Genomic DNA, 21581 nt, shown 5'->3' on the forward strand with positions numbered 1-21581 from the left:
TCCTCTGTTCTCCCTTCTTTTAGCATTTCTTCTCTTTGAGAATCATCTCCAGCTGGGGTTCAGGTGACAGCAAGTCTGTCTGCCAAGATGTAAATTTCTCACTCACACCCTTCTTCCTGCCAAAGAATGGCCGCTTAATCTGGTGACAGTCTTTTTGACTATGCTGACACCTGGCTGAGGTGCTGGCTAGCTCTTTGTCTCTGAGGAACTGGTCTGGGCTGCTTCCTTAGATTTAAAATATGCCTTACTGACATCATACAAAAGAATTTTATAACTTTACGTACAATGCTGGCATACACATTTCACCAGGACAGTAATGTTCAGCGAATTATGAGTTTTCAAATTATACCTCACAAGGCATATTTTGTACAAAAAATTATCATAGTCTTGTAAAAAGGATGAACATGAGCGTACAGTCTGTCACAGTGGAACAATCTTTCACGGGCAGAGTTTGGACTAGATGAGCTAATAGGACTTTTCCGTCTCTAATTTCTGTGGTTTATTTAGATTGTCAGCTCGTTGGGTGAGGGACTGACTTTTTGTTCTCTGTTTGGTACAGCACTTAGCACAGTGGGGTCCTGGTTCATGACTATGGCTCCTGGGCATTACACAATACAAATAACATCAATTTTATATACTAATGACAATAGGTCACCAAACTTCTTAAATTTCTGAGTGTAAAATAATAGGAAATTAACATGTCTGAACCAGTATGTTTTACATCCGGGATCAGCAACCTTTGGCACACGGCCCGTCAGGGAAATCCTCTGACAGGCCGGGACAGTTTGTTAACCTGCAGCATCTGCAGGTTCGGCTGTTTACAGCTCCCACTGGCCGTAGTTCACCATTCCAGGCCAATGAGGGTTGCGGGAAGCGGCAGCCAGCACATCCCTTGGCTCAGGCTGCTTCCCGCAGCCCCCATTGGCCTGGAACGGCGAACTGTGGCCAGTGGGAGCTGCGATCAGCCGAACCTGTGCATGCTGCAGGTAAACAAACCGTCCCAGCCCTCCAGCGGATTTCCCTGACGGTCCGCATGCCAAGGGTTGCCGATACCTGTTTTACATACTTTTTTGAGTAGAGATGAGCCAAAACCTTATGACTGAACAGCCCTGCTCTGAACACCTCTGAAGCTGTTTGAAAGCCGGCCGCAAAGTTTATAATGTGTGTTCCTTCTGCATTCTGAAGCACGTTCCATTCGGTGAAAGTTTGCTTGCTGCTAACGCCATCAAAACTTAGTCTCATTTCAGAGCAACGGTGTGTTTGTATGTCTAAAGCCGGACAGTTTGCTCTGAATCCTGCTGTAGCTGACCAGTTATATTGCCCAGATGTTCTATGTATGCACTTCAGCAGCTTTCTCACACCGCTCCTGCATTTCTTTGCACTCTCTTTGTCAGACAAAAATATTGCTTTGCGCTTGGGTTTTGTGTGAGCTGGCTTACACAGGTAACTCAGCCCTTCTGTTCTTTGCAGGTGGAAGATGCATTAAGCGAAGCAGATTTTCAGCTCAAGTTGGACCTGCACTTTACTGATAGTGAACAACAGTGAGTACTGTTTTAAAGCCCCATTGATATTGTAGGGACTCTCTGTCTTCGTGTAACATGAATTCAGTGAAAGTAAAAGGGTCTTTCGGAAACTGGAGAGCTCTGATTTGGCTTCTGTCTCCCTTGCAGAGGTGGCTGCCCATTCCTCTTCCTCCCTTCCCTCATACCTCTCCCCCACCAAGGGCATTTTTCTTATCGCTCCCATTGCAGTAAGAGGTTTTCTATTTTAAGGGTGGAATTTTCAGAGGTGCTTGGCACTCCTCTAACTCTGCTACCATGACAGTCAACAGGAGTTTTCCCATTCACTCAGTGGGACCAGGGGCCGCGATTTGGGAAAGCATTGCTTTTCCGGACATGCTTCAGCGTTGTCCTGGATAAGGATGAACTTAAGCAGATGTCTAGTGCTTTTCTGAGTCAGGGCCAGAGTTAGGTCAAGGCTGAGTACGGTTGGAAAATCTCATCCTCTGTGTGTATGGGCTAAGAGCCTGATCCTATCCCACTAAAATCAATGAGAGTTTTGCCATTAACTTAAATGGGAAGAGGATCAGCCCTGGATACAGAAGCTTTGCATTACTCCTATTTCACCGGACTTGCCAAACTACACTTGTAGCTGTGCTTGAAGAAGCCTCTCAGGGCCTACTGAGGTCATTGAAAAGTCTTCCAGTGACTTCAGCAGAAGTTAGATGAGGTCCACAGTGAGCTCCTTGGAGTTGGGCTTCAAACTTAATTTGGCCCCAAGTCACTTTATACACTGCCCCACAAGGCACTTACAGCGGAGCTCAGTGTGCCATTTCCATTTAGCTTCTGTATGGTGTAGATGAAACGAGCTGTGTTATCGCAGGCTGGGGGTGGGGGGCAGTGCTTTAACATATCAGGGCTGCGGGGAGGGCCTGGAGGAGAAACGAACTGCAATTCATCAGAAATAGTCTAGTGCATTTATTTCACTTTACTATTGTTGTAATCTGAACAATTGTTCACCAGGCCTTTTCTAAAGAAAAGTTTCTATCGTGATATTTTGGTAGGGACAGTTATACAAGTCTCAATGAAACGACTCTGTTCATCCAAGGATGCTCTGAGTGGTCTTTAAAACCCTCCAGTAACAGGTCTGCTCTTTCACTGTTGCCATTCCCCTGAGGCAAAGCAGACTGTCTGGTGCTACACATCCAGATTAGTGCGAAATTCTGAGTGCTGAAATTTGAATTCGCCGGGCAACCTGCTACCTGCACTTCTCCCCTACTACCCTAAAGCTTTCCCCTAGTGTGAGTGTACAGGAGTGGTGTACAGGAAGGAGATTGCTGCTTGTCTGGCAGACCCAGGATGGGGCTCTTGCATTCTGTCATATCTGTTTTTCACTGTAGGGTAATAATATTTACATCCCTGCTACTTGCAAGTACAATTATGAGATAAGCATCAGCTGAGTAAATGCTCCGGTAGCTGACACTGTCACCATGAAGTGATAAAAATTCAGCTCATGCAGTCTCCCAGTCTGCTGCCTTTAATGCCGTTGTGGACTGTGACAACTTAAGATTTCACTAACCCTTGTAAATCTCTCCTTTCAGGTTGAGAGACATTCCAGCGATCCCTTTGATAAGCAGCCGTACTTTGGGTCTTCACTTCCATCCAAGAAGAGGCTTGCACCACCATGTTCCTGTCATGTTTGACTATTTCCACCTGTCAGTGATATCTGTTACAGTGCATGCCTCACTGGTAGCGTTACACCAGCCACTGATCAGGTAAAGAGCAGAGAAATGGCAGTTGTGGTACAGTTCTTATGACAATGTTCACCCATCTGATAGTAGCAGCCCTTGCTTTAGAGCAGAAGGATGGACTTGTTCTTCTAGTCCTGGACTGGGATTCCGGAAGTCTGGGTTCAAATCTTGGCTCTGCCACAGACTTCCTGAGTGTCCTTGGGCAAATCACTTCATCTCTCTGTGCCCTAGTTCCCCTCCCTAAAATAGGGATAATAGCACGACCCCACTTGACAGGGATGATATGAGGATAAACTCATGGAAGATTGTGAGACGCTTAGATAAGGCAGCGTGGGAGGCATATAAGTCCCTTAGATGGACAGATGTGAGTTATTGTCATTTCTCCCTAGACTGAGATACTGCTGCGAGGTACGTAAGTATTGGTGTACGTTGACTTTATAATGTGCAGTATATGTTCTCAGTTCTCCCACCTGATAGTGTTCTGCCCATGTATAGAGGAGCATAATGGGGCACAGGGAGATGTTGGCAAAACTAATAGCTATGGGGTGTGTGTGGGGGGGAGGAAATGGCTTTCTTCTCCTGAGAGGATTTTCAAGATTTCGAGACATATTTTCTCATCCTGAGTCAGGAGAAAAATATGAAATCTCAAATTTTCATGAGCTGACAAACCTATTGGTTTGGGTCAACTGAAATGTTTTGTTTTGATTTTGACCTTCTTTTACTATGCGTTAAATTTCCTTTTAAAAGGTTAATTGATTAAATTGAAACCCATTATTTTTCATTTCAGCAAATATTGTAATGTGACATTTCAACAATTTCAAAACATTTTTTTTTGGTTTGCTGGGGAATTCTTGGGAGCTGACCCTTTCCCGCAGACAGTTTGAGTTTCGATAAATTGGCATTATCAGCAACTCACCCCCCACCGCCATTTTGTAAAAATATTGCCAACCAGCTCCAGTTGTTAGGCTTAATTATTGTTTATAAAGTGTTTTGTTATCCTCTAAGGAAAGGGGCTAGAGAAGTGTAAAGTATTATTACTATGAGACATAAACAGTATGATAGGCAACTGATCTATAGCTGGGTTACTATTTAAGCTTTAAAATGTGATATTTGTGGATGTTTATGAAGAAAAGAGTGTTTTGATTTCATGCAGTGGAATGGAAATAATTTTTCGACAATACAATATATGGTCTCGTTTGGTTCAGTTAATAATACTGATAATCTGAAAGTGCAATATTGTGGATTTATCTACCTCTTGATAAACATCCAGAAACTTAAATATTAATATATCATAAATTCACTAACCATAAAACAGGGTAAAATAAATAGCATAAAAGCAACTTCTGTGCCATGCATTCTCAAACAAAACCAGCCTATTAAAACCAGTATTCTTTTCTCCAAGTCCAGAGCCTTTGTGTGTATGCACACTTATCTTTGCTGTGTTTGCTGGGATCACAAAGAAAAAGGCTTAATTGTAAGAGCTTTGATCTAACAATAAGACCTTGTTTTTGCAAAGCGTCAGTAACTTTCTGATAATAAATTCCCTATCTTGTCAGAGTATATTAAGCTAAAAGCAAAGCTATTAATTTGCAGACTACAAAAAGAAAAAATCAGTGTGTGGTAGTCTTTGGTGTTTCATCATATTTTAGTTTCCTGGGAATCTTAAACTGCTTTAATGTAGATTCATAGATTCTAAGGCCAGATAGGACCATTGCGATCATCTAGTCTGACCTCCTGAATATCACAGGTCAGAGAACTTCCCCAAAACAATTCCTAGAAGCAGATCTTTTTAGAAAATCTTGCTTTAAAAATTGTCAGTAATGGAGAATCCACCACAAGCCTTGGTAAATTGTTCCAGTGGTTAATTATGCTCACTGTTAAAAATTTACCCTTATTTTATGTCTTAATTTTCTAGGTTCAACTTCTAGCCATTGGATCATGTTATACTTTCTCTGCTAGACTGACGACCCCATTATTAAATATTTTTTTCCCCATGTAGGTACTTATAGACTGTAATCAAGTCACCTCTTAACTTTCTCTTTGTTAGACTCAAGGAGCTCGATCTATGTAGCGTAGCACTATACAGCATATTTTCTAATCCTTTAATCATTCTCATGGCTCTTCTCTGAATCCTCTCCAATTTATTAACATCCTTCTTGAATTGTGGGCACCAGAACCGGTATTCCAGCAGTGGTCGCACCAGAGCCAAATACAGAGGTAAAATAACCTCTCTTCTCCTACTCAAGATTCACCTATTTGTGCATCCCAGGATCGCATTAGCTCTTATGGTCACAGTGTCACACTGGGACCTCATGTTCAGCCGGTTAGCCACCACGACTCCAAAATCTTTTTCAGAGTCACTACTTCCCAGGATAGAGTCCCTCTTCCTGGAAGTATGGCCTATGTTCTTTGTTCCTAGATGGCTATGTTTACATCCAGCCATATTAAAACGCATTGTTTGCTTGCGCTCAGTTACCATGCAATCTAGATTGCTCTGAATCAGTCACCTGTCCTTTTCAGTGTCTGTGTCTGTGTATTCATTACACATTGTTTATCTGTAGAGCAATGGAAATTCTCATTCTTCCAATCTTGCTTTGTCCAGTCCAAGCTCATCCCCATCTTGGAGCCTGGCTACATTAATGAAGGAAACAACAATACATTTGTATAAATATCAGTTCAGACTTTCTTCCCAGATGTGGCTGTTACTATGGTTCCTCCCTCAGGACTGTTCTGCCCACACCCTAGATCCTCTCCACAAAGAGCTATCCCAATCTCACTTACATTTAAATAGGGAAATGTGACCTGTATCAGTGAGTCAACAGAGCCTATTTAATCCTTTCTAACAAGGATCACTGTTTGCCTAACTGATAGGATATTTAAGGTTAAACACTGCCTTATTACCATATTACCTCTTCCGTTATCTCTCATCACCATGGTTGGTGAAGGCAAAGATTGCACAGTCAGAATCTCAGCTACATGGCCAGCCCAGATAGTTTTAAGCATAACTGTGGAGTACAATACAATTAGCAGCTCAGTTTTGACACAGTGAACAGCTGATTTATTAGTTACTGCAGCAGACCCGATACTCTGAAATTCCAGCTGTGTTACCAAAAGCATGTGGGATTGAATTCATTGGCACTCCAAGTATTGTTTTCTAGCCTCAAGTTTATGATTCAGCATTTCAGATGTAAATAAACGTTGGTAATGAAGATGCAGTAACCCCAGGTTTATAAGCAATGGAAGCAAACTGAGGTCTGGAATCTGGGACAGTGGAGATGCACAGTATGATCCTGTGAGGCCTTAAACACACTCCGCACTTGGCTTTCTAAAGCTAAGCATCAGTTTCCCTCTTAAGTGTCACTGCAGAAAGAGGGCTAGGCGGGTGCTTTAAAGAGCAGCTGGCACTTCTCCCTGGCTTCCTCACTCAGCAGCTCTAGAGACAGATATGAGCTGCTTTTAGTTCTTCTTTTGTCTTTAGGGAGCTGAGCCAGGAGCTGGTTACAATCTCCCAATTCAACATTGAAACTAACCTGGCTAGTTAAAACCCGCCTGAGGAAATAGGAGAGAGTGAAACAGCAGGGGGCGGGCCTAATACTTGTGATGTAGATGCAAGAAGAAACGCAGTACGATAGGAATATTGTGCTCTTGGGGGGTTTGTGTCCATTGCCCCAGCCTGCAGCACGTCTCTGCTCCCACTCCTGCTTCCCCCAGCAGCCAAACACTTCCCATCAATGACAAGGCCTGCCACACCACTACTCTCAAACAGTAGGGGCTTCAAACTCCTTTCCCTCCGCCCCTGAACCCTTTGGCTCCCCTAGTAATTGGTGCTGAATCCTTCCGCCAACTGCTATTCCAGGAGCAACATGAACGAAGTAAGATGTCTGTGGGGAATGTAAAGCAGGACTTGAGTTACATGCTCCAGGATGCTGGAAAGCAAAGGGCTGTGCTTCCTGGGACCTGATTCCTCAGCAGTCGCACAATGGAAAGAAGATAATTCCATCTGGGAAGGGAGATGGGTATCTTTGCTGAAGGAGATAAAATGTGTTGGGACAACAACACAAAACTTTTAAAATACGCACAGTTTTTGTAGGGAAACTAGGAGCAGGAAACTAAACCTGCTTTATTGGATGATGACATCCTTTGTGCTGCTTTCTCTAAACAGAAGGAAGCACATGCCACTCTGTATAAGACAAAACTGCAACGTGCAAATAGTCTCTGACATGAGTGTCTGAACTATTGATTGTCAAATCCTTCCCTGAGTGCACTAGAAGGCCAGACCCTCTATGTTCAGCTTAGGTTGACTTGCCTTCTAATGAAAGTTCATCCAGGAACTTCAAGTGATTTCTATTTTAAAACTTCCAGGCGCTCTCTAGGCATTTGAGAGTCATGATTCCTTGTCGAATTGCCATTGTCCATAAAAACAGGACTGATAAAAGCAGTGCAGCCTTTGGCACTATGCAGAATCCAATTCAAGGGCTGGCAGCATGAACTTCAGTCTTATATTCAGCAGTTCCAGGAATCCATTTGAAAACATTTGTAACCCAATTAATACAAACAAGCAACCCTTTAAATGAATCTAAATCAGCGCGGAGAGCCTTCCCTGAATGCAGCTGGCAATCGTGTTCTCTCTTGTTTATATTATAATGGAGATTTTTTCCTCAGTCAAAAGCACCACTGCCCACACACCCACCCACACATGCCTCTTAAAATCATAGTTAGAGGAGAAATCTCGTAACCCGCACTCAGGCAAAACTCCCAGTGCCTTCAGTGGGAGATTTGTCCATGTCAAAACAAACAGGCTGTTAGGGTTTGACCCACTTTATATCCTTTACATCTTCAGAGCACTTTATTGTAATGCACACCTTTTCCCAATGCCATCTTAGGGCTTGTCTACACTGGCACTTTACAGCTGTCAAGGTTCCTTCCCCACTCTGAACTCTAGGGTACAGATGTGGGGACCTGCATGAAAACCTCCTAAGCTTACTTTTACCAGCTTAGGTTAAAACTTCCCCCAGGTACAAATTAATTTTACCCTTGGATTTCCACTGCCACCACCAAACTTTATCTGGGTTTACTGGGAAACGTAGTTTGGACACATCTTTCCCCCCCAAAATCCTCCCAAACCTTGCACCCCACTTCCTGGTAAAGGTTTGGTAAAAATCCTCACCAATTTGCATAGGTGACCACAGACCCAAACCCTTGGATCTTAGAACAATGAAAAAGCATTCAGTTTTCTTACAAGAAGACTTTTAATAGAAGTAAAGGAATCACCTGTGTAAAATCAGGATGGTAGATACCTTACAGGGTAATTAGATTCAAAACACAGAGAATCCCTCTAGGCAAAACCTTAAGTTACAAAAAAGACACACAGACAGGGATAGTCATTCTACTCAGCACAGCTCTTTTCTCAGCCATTTAAAGAAATCATAATCTAACACACACCTAGCTAGATTACTTACTAAGTTCTAAGACTCCATTCCTGTTCTGTCCCCGGCCAAAGCATCATACAGACAGACACAGACCCTTTGTTTTTCTCCCTCCTCCCAGCTTTTGAAAGTATCTTGTCTCCTCATTGGTCATTTTGGTCAGGTGCCAGCGAGGTTACCTTTAGCTTCTTAATCCTTTACAGGTGAGAGGATTTTTCCTCTGGCCAGGAGGGATTTTAAAGGGGTTTACCCTTCCCTTTATATTTATGACAACAGCGCTGCAACTTTCTTGCTCAGGGATGTGCAAAAACACCCCCCTGGAGCACAGCAAGTTTCAGGCAAAAAGTTCTCCCGGGTTTAGAGGCACTTTGAAGAATGCAGGTCAAATTACAACTCCTGACTCTCCTCAAGTTCCAGGGAAGGATATATGGTGTCATTAAAATATATATATTTAAATAATAAGATTTGTCTGATCAAAGGATCTCAAAGCACTTTACAACCATTAATTACTTTAGCCTCACTACAGCTTGGTGAGGATTTACAGGTTTGTCATGAATTGGATTTATGCCCCGATACTTCCCCTACAAATAAATATCAGGTTGAATACTTAACCTGTGCCTGTATGTTCAACACTCACATTGCTGGGGGTCGGAATTAAGGTTGTGTATTCTACTGTGAGGGAGATTAATGTGGTATGGGTAGTGTGTTTCCTCTTCGGCTGGAGGCCGAAGGAAGTTTAGAAGATGCAGAGTCAGTCTGTCTGTGGAAATGTGCTGTGTGGCAGTTAATGTTTGATTGAGAGTTGTCTCACAAATTGGCATTTCCTTATCTTTAAGGGTTTGCATAGGGGCAACGTGACAATTAACCAACTGTATTCCTTTTTTGAAAGTAGATTTTGTTTATTGAATGTATTATTATTCACTTGTCACTGATAAGGAAACTGAGGCACAGTGGTAAGTGATTTGCCCATAGATCTAGCTGGCCAGGTTTACTCTCCTCCCATTCAGGGGAGTCCTTAACCACTAGGCAGTCCTGTCTGTGGCATGCCAATTGTAATGGCTTGGGCCAAAATTCACATATATTATCTACATGTGTTCAAATCTGATTTTCAAAGCAAATGGCAGAAGGTGCAAATTGGAGCTGGTTTTCTGATGAAAACTGCAGTTTCCTCAAAATCAAAATGTTGTGTGAGAAAAAAATATTTTGTTTTTGGTTGGGTCAATTGAACTGATCTGTATCTGCTTGAGCCATAGTAGTGCCTCAGGGGAGTTGTAATTTTGGATGCCTCAAGCCTTTGTTCTCTGCTAATCCTCCCTGGATTAAATCTCTCATGATTGACTACAGTCTCTCTTCTGCATGAACAGCTGTGATGCATCCTGGGAGTTGTAGTCTGGCTGAGGTGCCCAGCACATAGCAAATGGGGGCATACGGCACCCAAACTACAATTCCCATGAGTCATAGGTTAAAATAGAACTGAGAAGAAATTAAATGTCCAGTTCAATGAAATGACATGAAGTTTCAAATAGCATTTATTGTAACTTTTTGTTCTGTGTAACAAACACACAAACAAGATATTTCAACTTTTTGTCCTGATTTGGGGCAAAATCTAGTGTTGAATTATAAGAATTTGCTGAGGATGGGAATTCTGCTTTTCAATCAGTGCTAATAAACAGGAAGAAAGTTAAACATGTAAACAACAAAGGTTCTACTTTAATTCAAGTAATGTAAAAAATAGAAGAAATACAAAAAATGAACCTGCATAATAGCTAACAGGAATTGTCTCCAAATAAGATGTTCTTCATGGGCGTCAGTGGGACTTCAAGACTTTTCAAGCTTTTTAGTTAGTTTCCCTCAGAAAACAAGGTTTCCCAAAAAAGGATTTTTCGTTTTACAGTACCATCCCAAATCAATTTCCATAAGACCAGCGCAATCAAATCCCTTCTCTGCTGTAAAGCAAAAGATAAATAAAGTGGCATTAAAAAGTGCTTTTCTCTCCATCAAAGTCTTTGAGAGTTTTGATAATATTCAAATGAAGGTTTTTTGTTGTCAGGTATCATTTGTTTATGCTTCTGAATGATACAATGACAGTCCTTTTACATTTTTGTGTGATTCAGGCTTTTCAACAGACCAAACCAGACTCTGTTGTCCATTGTCGTGTGATTCTGAGCAATGTTTGTCCCTTTGTCCCTTTGTTCTTTGGAGTTCCTTTCTTTAGCTCACATTTTAGGTGGGATAAATACATTGAAGTGTTGCCTGCCACTTAGAAGCAACCTCCAGAAAACTGATTGAATCACATCCATTAAAACATATAAACACAAGGCCAGCCAATGCGGTTTTCTCCTCCTTATGGAGTGTCCTTGTAGCAATATATCAAAGCCTGAGGAGATGTAATAAACATCATTGCAGCTCTAGAGAGAGAGAGAGAATGGACTCCTGGTTAAGAGACTGAACTCTGGGTTCAGTTCCTGGTCTGCCACAGACTTGCTGTCTGACCTTGGGCTGGTCACTTAAGTCTCTCTGTGCCTCAGATTCTCATCTCTCTAAGGCTTGGTCTACACTACAGGGTTAGGTCGATGTAAGCCACCTCGCATCGACCTTGTCGTTCTTGTGTCTACACTTAAATTTGTCTCCCACCAATGTATGTTCCCCATTACAGCGACGCAGTAACACCACCTCTCTAAGCAATCTTGAGACATGGCTGACGTACTGAGGTCGACGCAGCACGCATGTAGACACTGCATTACTTATGTCGACTCTAGCAGTCCTGCAGCTGCTGTCCCATAATGCCCAACCCTGACCTCTCTGGTCCCAATTGTTAACTCCACTGCCAGAGGGTCTCAGAGACCAGAAGACCTCATTCCTGTTAAAGCCCGCACATTTTTGAAAAGCTTTTTCCTGATTGTCCAGTTTGGCGAGCACACCTAGCGTCTCTCTATTGTTGTGTGCGATTGTCCAGCTCACCATGCCGGCTACCCGCTCCAGACGCACGCCAGCTTGGTTTAAACAGAAAATATCGGATCTCCTGGGCCTGTAGGGAGAAGAGGCTGTGCAAGCGCAGCTACGGACCAGCTGTAGAAATGTGGACATATCTGAGCACATGGCAAGAGGGATGCAGGAGAATGGGCATGACAGGGACCAGCAGCAGTGCCGTGTGAAAGCGAAGGAACTGCTTCAGGTGTATTGGAAGGCCAACAGTCGATCCGGTGCCAAACCATCTGTCTGTTCTATGAAGAGCTGCATGCCACACTTGGCGAAGACCCCACCGTCACTGCGCAGACCACCATGGATACCTCTGAGGAGGGATGTCCCTTGAATCCTCCTGAAAGATCTCAATGAAACTTTTGTGGAAGTGCTCTGTGACCCTCTCTCAAAGGTGTATCGCATTGGCAGCCTTATTTCTTCCTCCGCAGTAAGACACTTTCCCACCCCAGTCAATGAAAACATTGCCAAGCTAGTAGCATATGGTCCTGGACGGCACTGGGATGCCAGCAGCAGCTGCGCTTTGTGCCTTTGTTACCCTCAGGAGTGAGATATCAGCTAAAATCACCACTGTCTGGGGAAAATGGTGCCAGTCTTCAGTGCCATTGCCCTCTGTTCATAGCTTCATACAACCAAGCAGTTCCCTCCTCCTTTCCCTCAGCTCAGGAGTGCTACACTCACCATGGTTAGAGCAGTGAGCGGTGCCATGCACAAGCACTCTGAAGCAGAAGTGTCAATAAGCACGTCTTGTTTAAAACTTTGTGGGAGCAAGGAAAGGGAGTTCTGAATCTTAACTTTCGCTTTCCGTTGTGACTGTACTCACAATGGTACCTCTTGGTGTTTAATCTGCAGCTGCTGCCATTGTGGCCTTGAGCAGTTCCCCCTCCACGCCCATGGAACACCTGAGCCACATGAGTAGAAAGAAGAGGGCTTGGAATGACATATTCAATCAGATCCTGCAAGCCAGTGCTGCATCAGACCTTGAGCAAAGGGGCTGGATGCTGAACATAGCAGAGAGCCTGGAGAAGGAAAGAGCAGACAGGAGAAAGTCCCAGCAGGAGAAGGAGAGGGAGATGCACAAGGATATAATGGGCCTTCTCCGGCAGTAAACACGGATGCTGCAGACTCTTGTGGACCTCCAGGTTCAACAGTCCCAGGCTCACCTCCCTTTGCAGTCCATAGAGGACTCTATTTCATTACCTCCCTACATGCCCCCTCAACATTCCACATGCCATCAGGGGCCGCATCCTTACCCCCTACCACTCCACCCTGGGAGCATTACGGACAACCACAGCTTCACATACACTGACCTGTGAAAACCGCAGTTACTGTATATGTAGGTAAAATGTACATGAATGTTCTTTCCCCTTGTTAAGTTCTCTTCCATTATATTAAGTTTTGAATGTATTTTCTTTTAAATTGCAGATTTTTTTTTTGCACTGGTTTTGTTACTGAATAAAATTCTATTATTTGGAAAATAATTCATCTTCATTAGTTCACAATGTATGTTGCAGAATGCCTTGCACTTCTACAAGCACCCACTTGTGTTACTGTCCAACATGACACAACTCACAGAGTCAGTGAAAAACGCAGTGTAATAACCTTAAATGTACAGCAAGCTCTACAAAATTAATAGGTGCATTGACAGTGTTATGTTCATAGATGTACACCAAGCACCACATATCTCCTAACAGGCCCAAAGCAGCAAGGCCAGGTAGAGCACAGTACACGACAATGCATGACTGTGGCTCACTGCTAAAGTGCTCTTCCAAAGCCTAGGTGAGCTGTATAGCTCTGTGTTGAGCTCTTCTAATAGCCCTTGTGTCTGGTTGTTCAAACTCAGTGGACATCCACTCCACCTCCACCCCGGAGGCAACTTTTCCACCTTTGCTTCACAGATATTATGTAGGACACAGCAGGCAGCTATAATCACTGGAATGTTTTTTTTTTCCTCACTGAGATCCAATCTTGTGAGTAAACCATGCCAGCGTTCCTTCAATCTACCAAAAGCTCATTTCACTGTGATTATGCATGGGCTGAACCAGTAGTTGAATCTTTCCTTAGTGCTGTCGAGGTGGTCAGTGTATGACTTCATGAGCAAAGGGTAAACTGGGTCCCCCAGGATCACGATTGGCATGTCAACATTCCCAGTGGTAATCTGCCGGCTAGGAAAGAAAGTCTCTGTTGTAGTTTTCTGAACAGCACTGTACACTGGGAAGTTGTCCCCTTGCTCCCAGTCACCCCTGCACAACTTGTTTCTGCCCCACCATGCATTGCCATACTTCCCAAATGACAGTGTGCTGGATGGTGGCAGGTTGCATGCTGGGATCCCTCCCCATGGTGCATTGCATTGTGCATCAGCACAGGCACGGCTGGCGAGTATGCCCAGCACTGACTCAAGGAACCAAGCAGGCACCCACACAAGCAATACACTAACTGTGGTGGCTTTACGCTGACCGTAACTTGCATCAACCAAGGTTTGTAGGGTAGACATGGCCTAAGATGCTAGGTATGTACTCAAAGTGGCTAGCCCCTCATGCTGCCATGACTACACTTCTGTTTTTCATGTGCTATCTGCATTAGAGAAAATGTGGGTATGTCTCCTCAAGGCGGTATTTACACCTCCAGCTCCAAATGTGCACATACCCTTATTGTGTGTCTTCAGTTCTTTGCACTCTTAGGCCTGTTGTACACTACAAAATGAGGTTGACATAAGCTGCATTAAGTTGATCTTCTAATGTAGGTGTCTACACTACCAAGACCCTTCCACGACCTAAATGGCCTGTAAAGTCAACTTCTGTAGTCTACGTCCGCGAGAGGCATAGCGCTTGATTTGACATCCATGGGTCGAAATGAGGATAGTGTAGACATCGCGTGGTGTAATTTGAATGAATTGGGCTCCAGGAGGTGTCCCAGAGTACTCCGCTGTGACCGCTTCACTGCACAGTGGAGAACACTTTCAACTCCACAGCACGTCAGCCAGGTATACAGGAGGCAGCTGCTCCCCTGTTAACTTTTGAAGCCCTGGGAACTTTTAAATTTTCATTTCCTGTTTGATCAGCGTGGAGAGCTTGCCGGAGACTCAAGGCCGCAAACGTGCTCCAGCATGGAGTACACAGGAGGTGGTGGATCTTATTGCTTTGTGGGGAGAAGAACAGGCCACACTCTTAGATGCCCTAACACAGATTTAGGAGCCTAACTCTAGACTCCCATTTTTTAAACTCTAGGCCCTAGTAAGTTCATTTTCACCATTTGAGATGCCAACTATTGGATATTTTCTGCGTCCCACGGAATTCTTTCCCTTTGTGAGATGTGTGGTGGTGACTTGTTATATCACTTTAAAACAAAGCCTAAGACTTTTTAATGTGGCTTAATACCCTTCTTATTTCATGCTATTACAAGATGTGCTGTTAGTTCAGTGCTTGTGAAAACTACTTTCTAAAATCTGCAATAAATTCTGCCTGGTGGGTAGTGGGGACGGAAACTGACTCTTCCGTAACTCTGACTTTTAGTAAGTGTCTTTTCCTGTTGTTTCTCCTTTTAGCTTTGCTCGTCCAGGGAAAGGGTCATGGCTGGGTAAGGGCAGCCTGGAGACAGGACCAGACCAGTCCAGTATGTCATTAGAGAATCTAGTGTTCGGAGCTGGCTACTGCAAACCGACGTCATCTGAGGTAAGGGCAGGCTGGCAACAATGGAATGGTTACGTTTTGACGCGGAATCTATGCACTCGACTGTGACTTGGATTATCTATGTTGATACAGGGGAGAGTGAAGGAGTAAGAACCCTTCTAACAGCCCTATGTGGGATACCCTGACTTTGGGTCCAAGTGTGCAGTCCCCACCCTGGAGCAAAAGGGCAGAGGGTGTTAAAGAATGAACGGCGTCTTTGCTTCACACCCTATGCTCGTTTTCCAGCATAGCTGAGCCACCAAGGAGAGTATTGGGAGTTGCTGTGGGTAAAAGACAAGAAGCAAATTACAATCCCCTCTCTGAGGACGGAGGAAACCGGAGAGTAATTATGCCTCTGAGCATTGTCCGAGTCACCATGCCTCCTGGGTTAGTACAGCTTAGGCACATCCCCTTACTCAAAGCAGCACCTAGAGTAACAGAGTATGTCAAGGCTTGTTGCTTTACTAGTGACCTATAAAAAGCATTGGAATAGCAGGGTTGTTATGTTCTAGACCAGTGGTTTTCAATCTGTGCTTGGGTCTGTGGACTGCGTCTCAGGGGTCTGTGTGGTCTGCAGATCCCTGAGGGTTTGTATACTGTGTCTAAGATTTCCAGACGGTCCAGACCTCCATGCAAAATTTTTTAGGGGGTTGCAAATGAAAAAAGCTTGAAAACCACTGATCTAGACAGCGACCTACCAAGTGCTAAGTAAGAACCTTCACTTTTTCTTAAGGTTAAGATTTTGTCATGGGTATTTCAGTAAAAGTCAGACAGGTCGTGGGCAATAAACAAAAATTCACTGAAACTTGTGACCTATCTGTGACTTCTGCTAAAAATACTGAGGGGCAGAGGCGACGTGTTGAGGGGCATACAGGGTCATGTGTGCCTCCCCTCCCCCCCACCGATTTGCTGCTTGGCTGGTATGGAGCATGCTCAGTAACACTGCTGAAGCCGGCTGCCCTCATTCTACCCCCCCTGCCCACTATTGACAGGCAAAGGTTGTCTGCGGGGCGTGGAGTTGGAGCTAACAGTCTGGGACCCGCTGCTGCTGCTCCAGCTGTGACACAGCTCCAGCCCCGGGCGCCAACCGCCGGCCCCAGCTCCAGCCCCGGGGGCACAGCTCCAGCCCTGCCACTGCTCCAGCTCCAGGGGCTGACCGCTGCTGCTCCAGTCCCGCGGCAGCGGCAGAAGTCATGGAGGTTCGTTAAAGTTATGGAATCTGTATCTTCCCTGACAAATCAGACTCCTGAAAGGGGTACAGTGGTCTGGAAAGGTTGAGAACCACTGGTCTACGGTATGAAAAAGGTCAAAAGTGCATTGAGATAAACTTCACTGAGGTTTGCTATCTCATAGACCCTGTAGACAAGGCCCAACCCAGAGGTGTTGTATATGCAGTTGGCAAAGAGCTGTGGGATTCTTTGGGATAAGCCCTGTCTTACTCCCATTGACATCAGTGGCACAATTTCTACCCACTGCAGCAATGCATCTGTCACAATAAAAGTAGCATTAGCGCTCATGGGCAGAAAGTCTGATAAGAGCTTGTGAGACAGATGCCTTCTCAGTCCAGTGGAAAGCATATCACATCTGCACTGCTCTGTGTGGAGACAGAACACCGGGCCAGATCCTCAGCTGGAGTAATCGACATCGCTCGCTGGACTTAACAGAGCTACCCCACTTTACATCAGCTAAGGAACTGGACCCTTAAATCCGACAATAAAAATAGAGAGCCAAATAGTAAACCCTTACTGCATTTTTACTCCATTTTTCTTCAACCCCGAAGCATGCAAACTGCCACACAAATCAATGAGTAGCAGCAAGCACTATGCCTGGCAGTGCGTCCGTCACAGGATGGGGCTCCTACGTTGCTTCTGCATTAGATGATTTACAGTAATCCAAGGGGACTGTTCTCCATTCATTACTGTACCTTGCAGGCTAGCTTCTGCATATTGCCCATCAGCATTAATGGACTATAAATATTGTACTTCCATTTCAGAGTATAGTATATAGAGTAGTATAAACAAGTCATTGTCTGTGTGAAATTTTAGTTTGTACTGACTTCGCTAGTGCTTTTTATGTAGCCTGTTGTAAAAGTAGGCAGAAATTTAGACGGCTTGATATAGCCCCTGGAAGACCTCTGCTTACCCCCGGTTGAGATCCACTGCTGTAGACTACATCTAGCTTGATGCAGCTGGTTGAGGTCCACCCAAAGGCAGCTAATCTCAATGTAGTTCCGTAGCATAGACAAATCCTTCCAGGGCAGCCCCACATGGGACTGGGGAGGGAGAGAAGATTTTGGCCAATTCTTTGCTACTTGCAAAAAGTTCTATGAAATATTTAAACCCCATGCTGAGCAGATGGGAACTCGGTCACAACTGAAAGCCCCCCAAGCACTAGCACTGCCTGGAACTCGGGAGAACGAGAAGCTCAGTCAGCTATAATGGGATTTGAACCTATAGTTCCAGGTATAATACTGGTCAGATTTTCGGAGTTGCTCAGTACCCACTGAAGCCAACCGTGTTCTGACAGCTGATGCTGCTACAACTCAGCTGTCCCTTCCAGGAGTCTACGGAGTGCAAGGTAGATCACTCTTAAATTGACACATCAGCCTCAGATTGTGTGGAATTCCATTATTATGCAGTCACATACATTGTTTAATTATTTTCTGTTAAAACGTGGATGTACCAATAGCTATAGAAACGGCTGATGTCTAACTCTCTGGCAAGGCCCAAACATATCACTCTGAAAGCTCTCAGTGACTCTGTCGGCTTGAACGTTTTCTTTGTCTTATTTTATTTAAAAAAAGAGAAAAGTTTCTGCCTCTGTTTGAAAAGAAGGTTTTCTCTCCTTTCACGCCCTCCCGCTGCTTTGCCTGCTAGTGTTCCACCCGTGGGAAGCCGGCACGCCGCTGCTCGTGACAGATGCCTAACATTCTGCGCTCTGAGCTGCTGATCTCTCAGCGTGGAGAGTAATTAAATGTCAGTAGCAGCAGATTGTATTGGTCCAAGTTCCCCAGCTCCCGCCAAATGACCTCGGGACACCGCTGACCGTTCCCTCGTCTCCCAGCCTACTATAACGATACTAATTCACGCTGTGATTAAAACCAAGGCAGTGTCCTATTATTCCCTTCACTCTCCTCAAAATCATACGCCCAAGCGATCAGGGTTTTTTAGTAGTTTCTCAGGAGTTAGGTGGAAGCATCCAGTTATGCCATATTTCGATGCAGGAAAAGGTGCCATTACCTTTCTTCTCTGCAACTCGTTTATTTCAAGCATACCACGCCTCTGAGCTCAAGTAATTTTGAGCTACTAGAGGGACCACTGTAGTTCTAGGCTACATCTACCCTTGGAGCTGGGGTGTGAGTCTCTGCTTGAGTATATATACGATAGCACTCATTGAGTTAGTGCGCTAAAAATGGTAGTGTAGCCGTGGTAGCACAACCGGGGACGAGTGGCAGCCTGGGTTCGCCACCCTGAGAACAAACCCACCCAGACCCCATGAGTGTGTCCTCGTGCTATCACTCACTGTTGCCTCTACTAATATCGCTATGCTACTATTTTTAGCGCATTAGCTCAAGGAGAACTTTCATGAGTATGTGGTCATGAGCACCCCCCTAGCTCTAAGTGTAGATGTAGTCTTTGAATGCGTGGTATGTTTAATTTACAGGTAATGCAAGGGAGAAAGGTCAGAAATCGGATGGGGGAGGGGGAAAGAAGAAGGGGGTGCACTTTCAAGCTCCACTCACCACGTGAGTTCTGCCCACGTGAGTAGCCGCTCACCATACATTGTACAGATGTTCAAAATAAAATCAGATACGCTCATTGGGCTTCTTGGGATTGATTCTGTCTCCTTGGGGCCCAAATACACCATGGGCTCTGCTAGGCTCCATTTGTGTGGCATCTGCTCAGTGAGGCTTGCATGCCCCACTGGACTCCTTGGGCTTGTCTCCCACTTGGGGGCTCTCAGATGCCTAACTGGACTCTGCTAGTCTCCTTGGGTTTGGCTTCTTCTATACTGGGGGATTTCAGAAGTAGCAATACTCTCCCAAGCCCACTCAGAGGTGTTGGTTCACATTCTGCACACACAGGCTGACGTCGCAGCATGTACGTTTGGTTCACGTTTTCGAGGACACTTCAACAGCCAGGTTAGATCCTGGAGAATAAGGCAGTATTCTGAAAGATGTGTCGATGTACCATATTGGTGTGTACCAGCTGAATCTGAGCCCTTGACTGGGATTAGGAATCGTGAGTTTGGGGTTCTGTTCTTGGCTTTGCCACATACACACTGTATCCATTGGCTAATGGCCATTTGGACCCAAATTTTCAAAAGTGGCCTCTAATTTTGTTTGCCTTACATGTGCTTACTGTGTTTTGTAATCAAGGTGCAATATACAGGGTGACTAGTAATAGACTATACTCACTCTAATCTTATCAATTATACTACAGATAATTTGATTACTAATTAGTCCATCTGTTAACTATTTAAATTTGCATGACTTGGAGTTACAAAGGACTGTAATGTAAAGTTCAATGGTCTAATTTGGCAGTTGGTTTCTTGTAAAGAAAATGTACTTTTCCCAAGTGGTATTCTTTTATGGCTCAAAGTCAGCCTGAAATTTCTGAATTACTTTATATATGAGTGGGTAATATCCTTTATGTAGAGCTGTAAGAAAACAGGGAGGTGTTTTCAATGGAAAATTTTGGCTTCTTGTCAAAATACCGAAAGCCAAAATATTTGTGTCTACAACTGAAATATTTTAATTCAGAATGGTTCCACCATGCCTCATGGCAGTTGTAGTTTTGGTGCCTTATGCTCCCGTTGTCTGCTGTGAGCTGGGCTTTCTGGTCAGACATCTCCCTGGTGCACCGCTTTCTCTCCTCTTCATGAGAGGAAGGCTGTGTGTCATAGAAGTCGTTGACTGTGATCCATCATTGGAGATGCAGTCCAGCCAGAGAGCCCATTCTATAGAAGAGAACAGGAACATAAGGCACCCCAGACTACAACTCCCATGAGGCATGGTGGCACCATTTCAAATGAAAAATATTTCAGGTTTTTAGGGCGAGGCAGGGAAATAGTTTTCAGGTGTTTGGTTTTTTGAAGAAATATTGTTTGTTTTTTGGTGTGGAAAGCAGATATTTTCCCTGAAAAATTTCATTTTCATATGAAAGTCCAATTTTCCAGCAAAAACAGTTTCAAAAACAGAAACTTCATGTTCCCAGTGGAATGTACTGTAACTCTCCAGAGCCGCCGCACCTGCCATATAAATCAACAAGGAGTGTTTCACCCTTTCTGATTTCTCTTCAAGAAAGCTGGCTCCCAGGAACATCTGGAAGTTCTGCATCTGGTGCGCTGGTGTTATGGGTCCCCCTCTGTGCCCAATCCAAGAAGGATGAGAGTCTGTTACAGCCCCAGCTAAAGACCCCTGGCTCTTTAGCTTACACTGTAGCAGCTCATGCTTTTAACTCTGGAATCCCTGGTGTGTCAGTCAGCTGCACCACCTCCTTCAGTTCCCTGCTAGGTTCCCTACCAGACTGAGGGATTCTGACAGCACCCCCGAAGAGGCAGGATGGGACAGCGTGTACCCCTGCACGCAGAGTCTGGAGGTAGTGTTGGGGTCAGGTTTCAGAGTCAATGCCCCATGGAGATAAGTGAGGCAGTTATACCCTTTGAGCTATCATCTCAGGCAGTCTGCAGAGTCAAACGCTGCTGAAGTTATGTTTCAGAGTAACAGCCGTGTTAGTTTGTATTCACCAAAAGAAAAGGAGGACTTGTGGCACCTTAGAGACTAACCAATAAATTGGTTAGTCTCTAAGGTGCCACAAGTCCTCCTTTTCTTTTGGCTGAAGTTATGCTCCAGCTTCATTTGATCCATGTTGTGCCAAAAAAATCTGTTTTCTTCTGCCATTATGCACCTGTTAAACTTGGTGTTTCCTGCTTCTTCTTTTCATTTCTAGCCAGTCAGCAAACGTTTTTCCTGCTACTTCTCATCATTTCTTTTTCTGAGCATTTCTTCTTTGCTGGCCGTGGCCTCTGGTACCTGCTGACCTAGAAAGAAAAGATATCACAAAGAAAGAAAGCAGGCATTAGCTTTGCAAAAGAAGGACTAAAGCCCAGCTGTTTCCTTTGAAAGGGCAGATATTTTGCATGTTTTCCCTTTCTCCCTTTGAAGCTAGTTAAGGGCTCGAGGGCTCTTATATTCCCTGCTGCATAAAGAAAACTTAATCCTACCAAAGAGGAAACTGAGTTTTCTCTCCAGAGACC

General features: G+C 44.4%; 1 protein-coding gene across 1 annotated transcript in view; it reads left to right on the forward strand.

Moving 5' to 3' along the window:
* The window catches only part of FAM135B (family with sequence similarity 135 member B), a 327919-nt gene that overhangs the window by 215565 nt on the left and 90773 nt on the right, over nucleotides 1-21581 (forward strand). Inside the window, exons 5-7 of the mRNA XM_043539051.1 lie at nucleotides 1471-1541; nucleotides 3101-3274; nucleotides 15200-15326. Coding sequence (XP_043394986.1) covers nucleotides 1471-1541; nucleotides 3101-3274; nucleotides 15200-15326 — 372 coding nt within the window. The remainder of the gene's footprint in view (nucleotides 1-1470; nucleotides 1542-3100; nucleotides 3275-15199; nucleotides 15327-21581) is intronic.

Source organism: Chelonia mydas, chromosome 2, assembly GCF_015237465.2.
Source record: "Chelonia mydas isolate rCheMyd1 chromosome 2, rCheMyd1.pri.v2, whole genome shotgun sequence".
NCBI classification, from domain to species: domain Eukaryota; kingdom Metazoa; phylum Chordata; order Testudines; family Cheloniidae; genus Chelonia; species Chelonia mydas.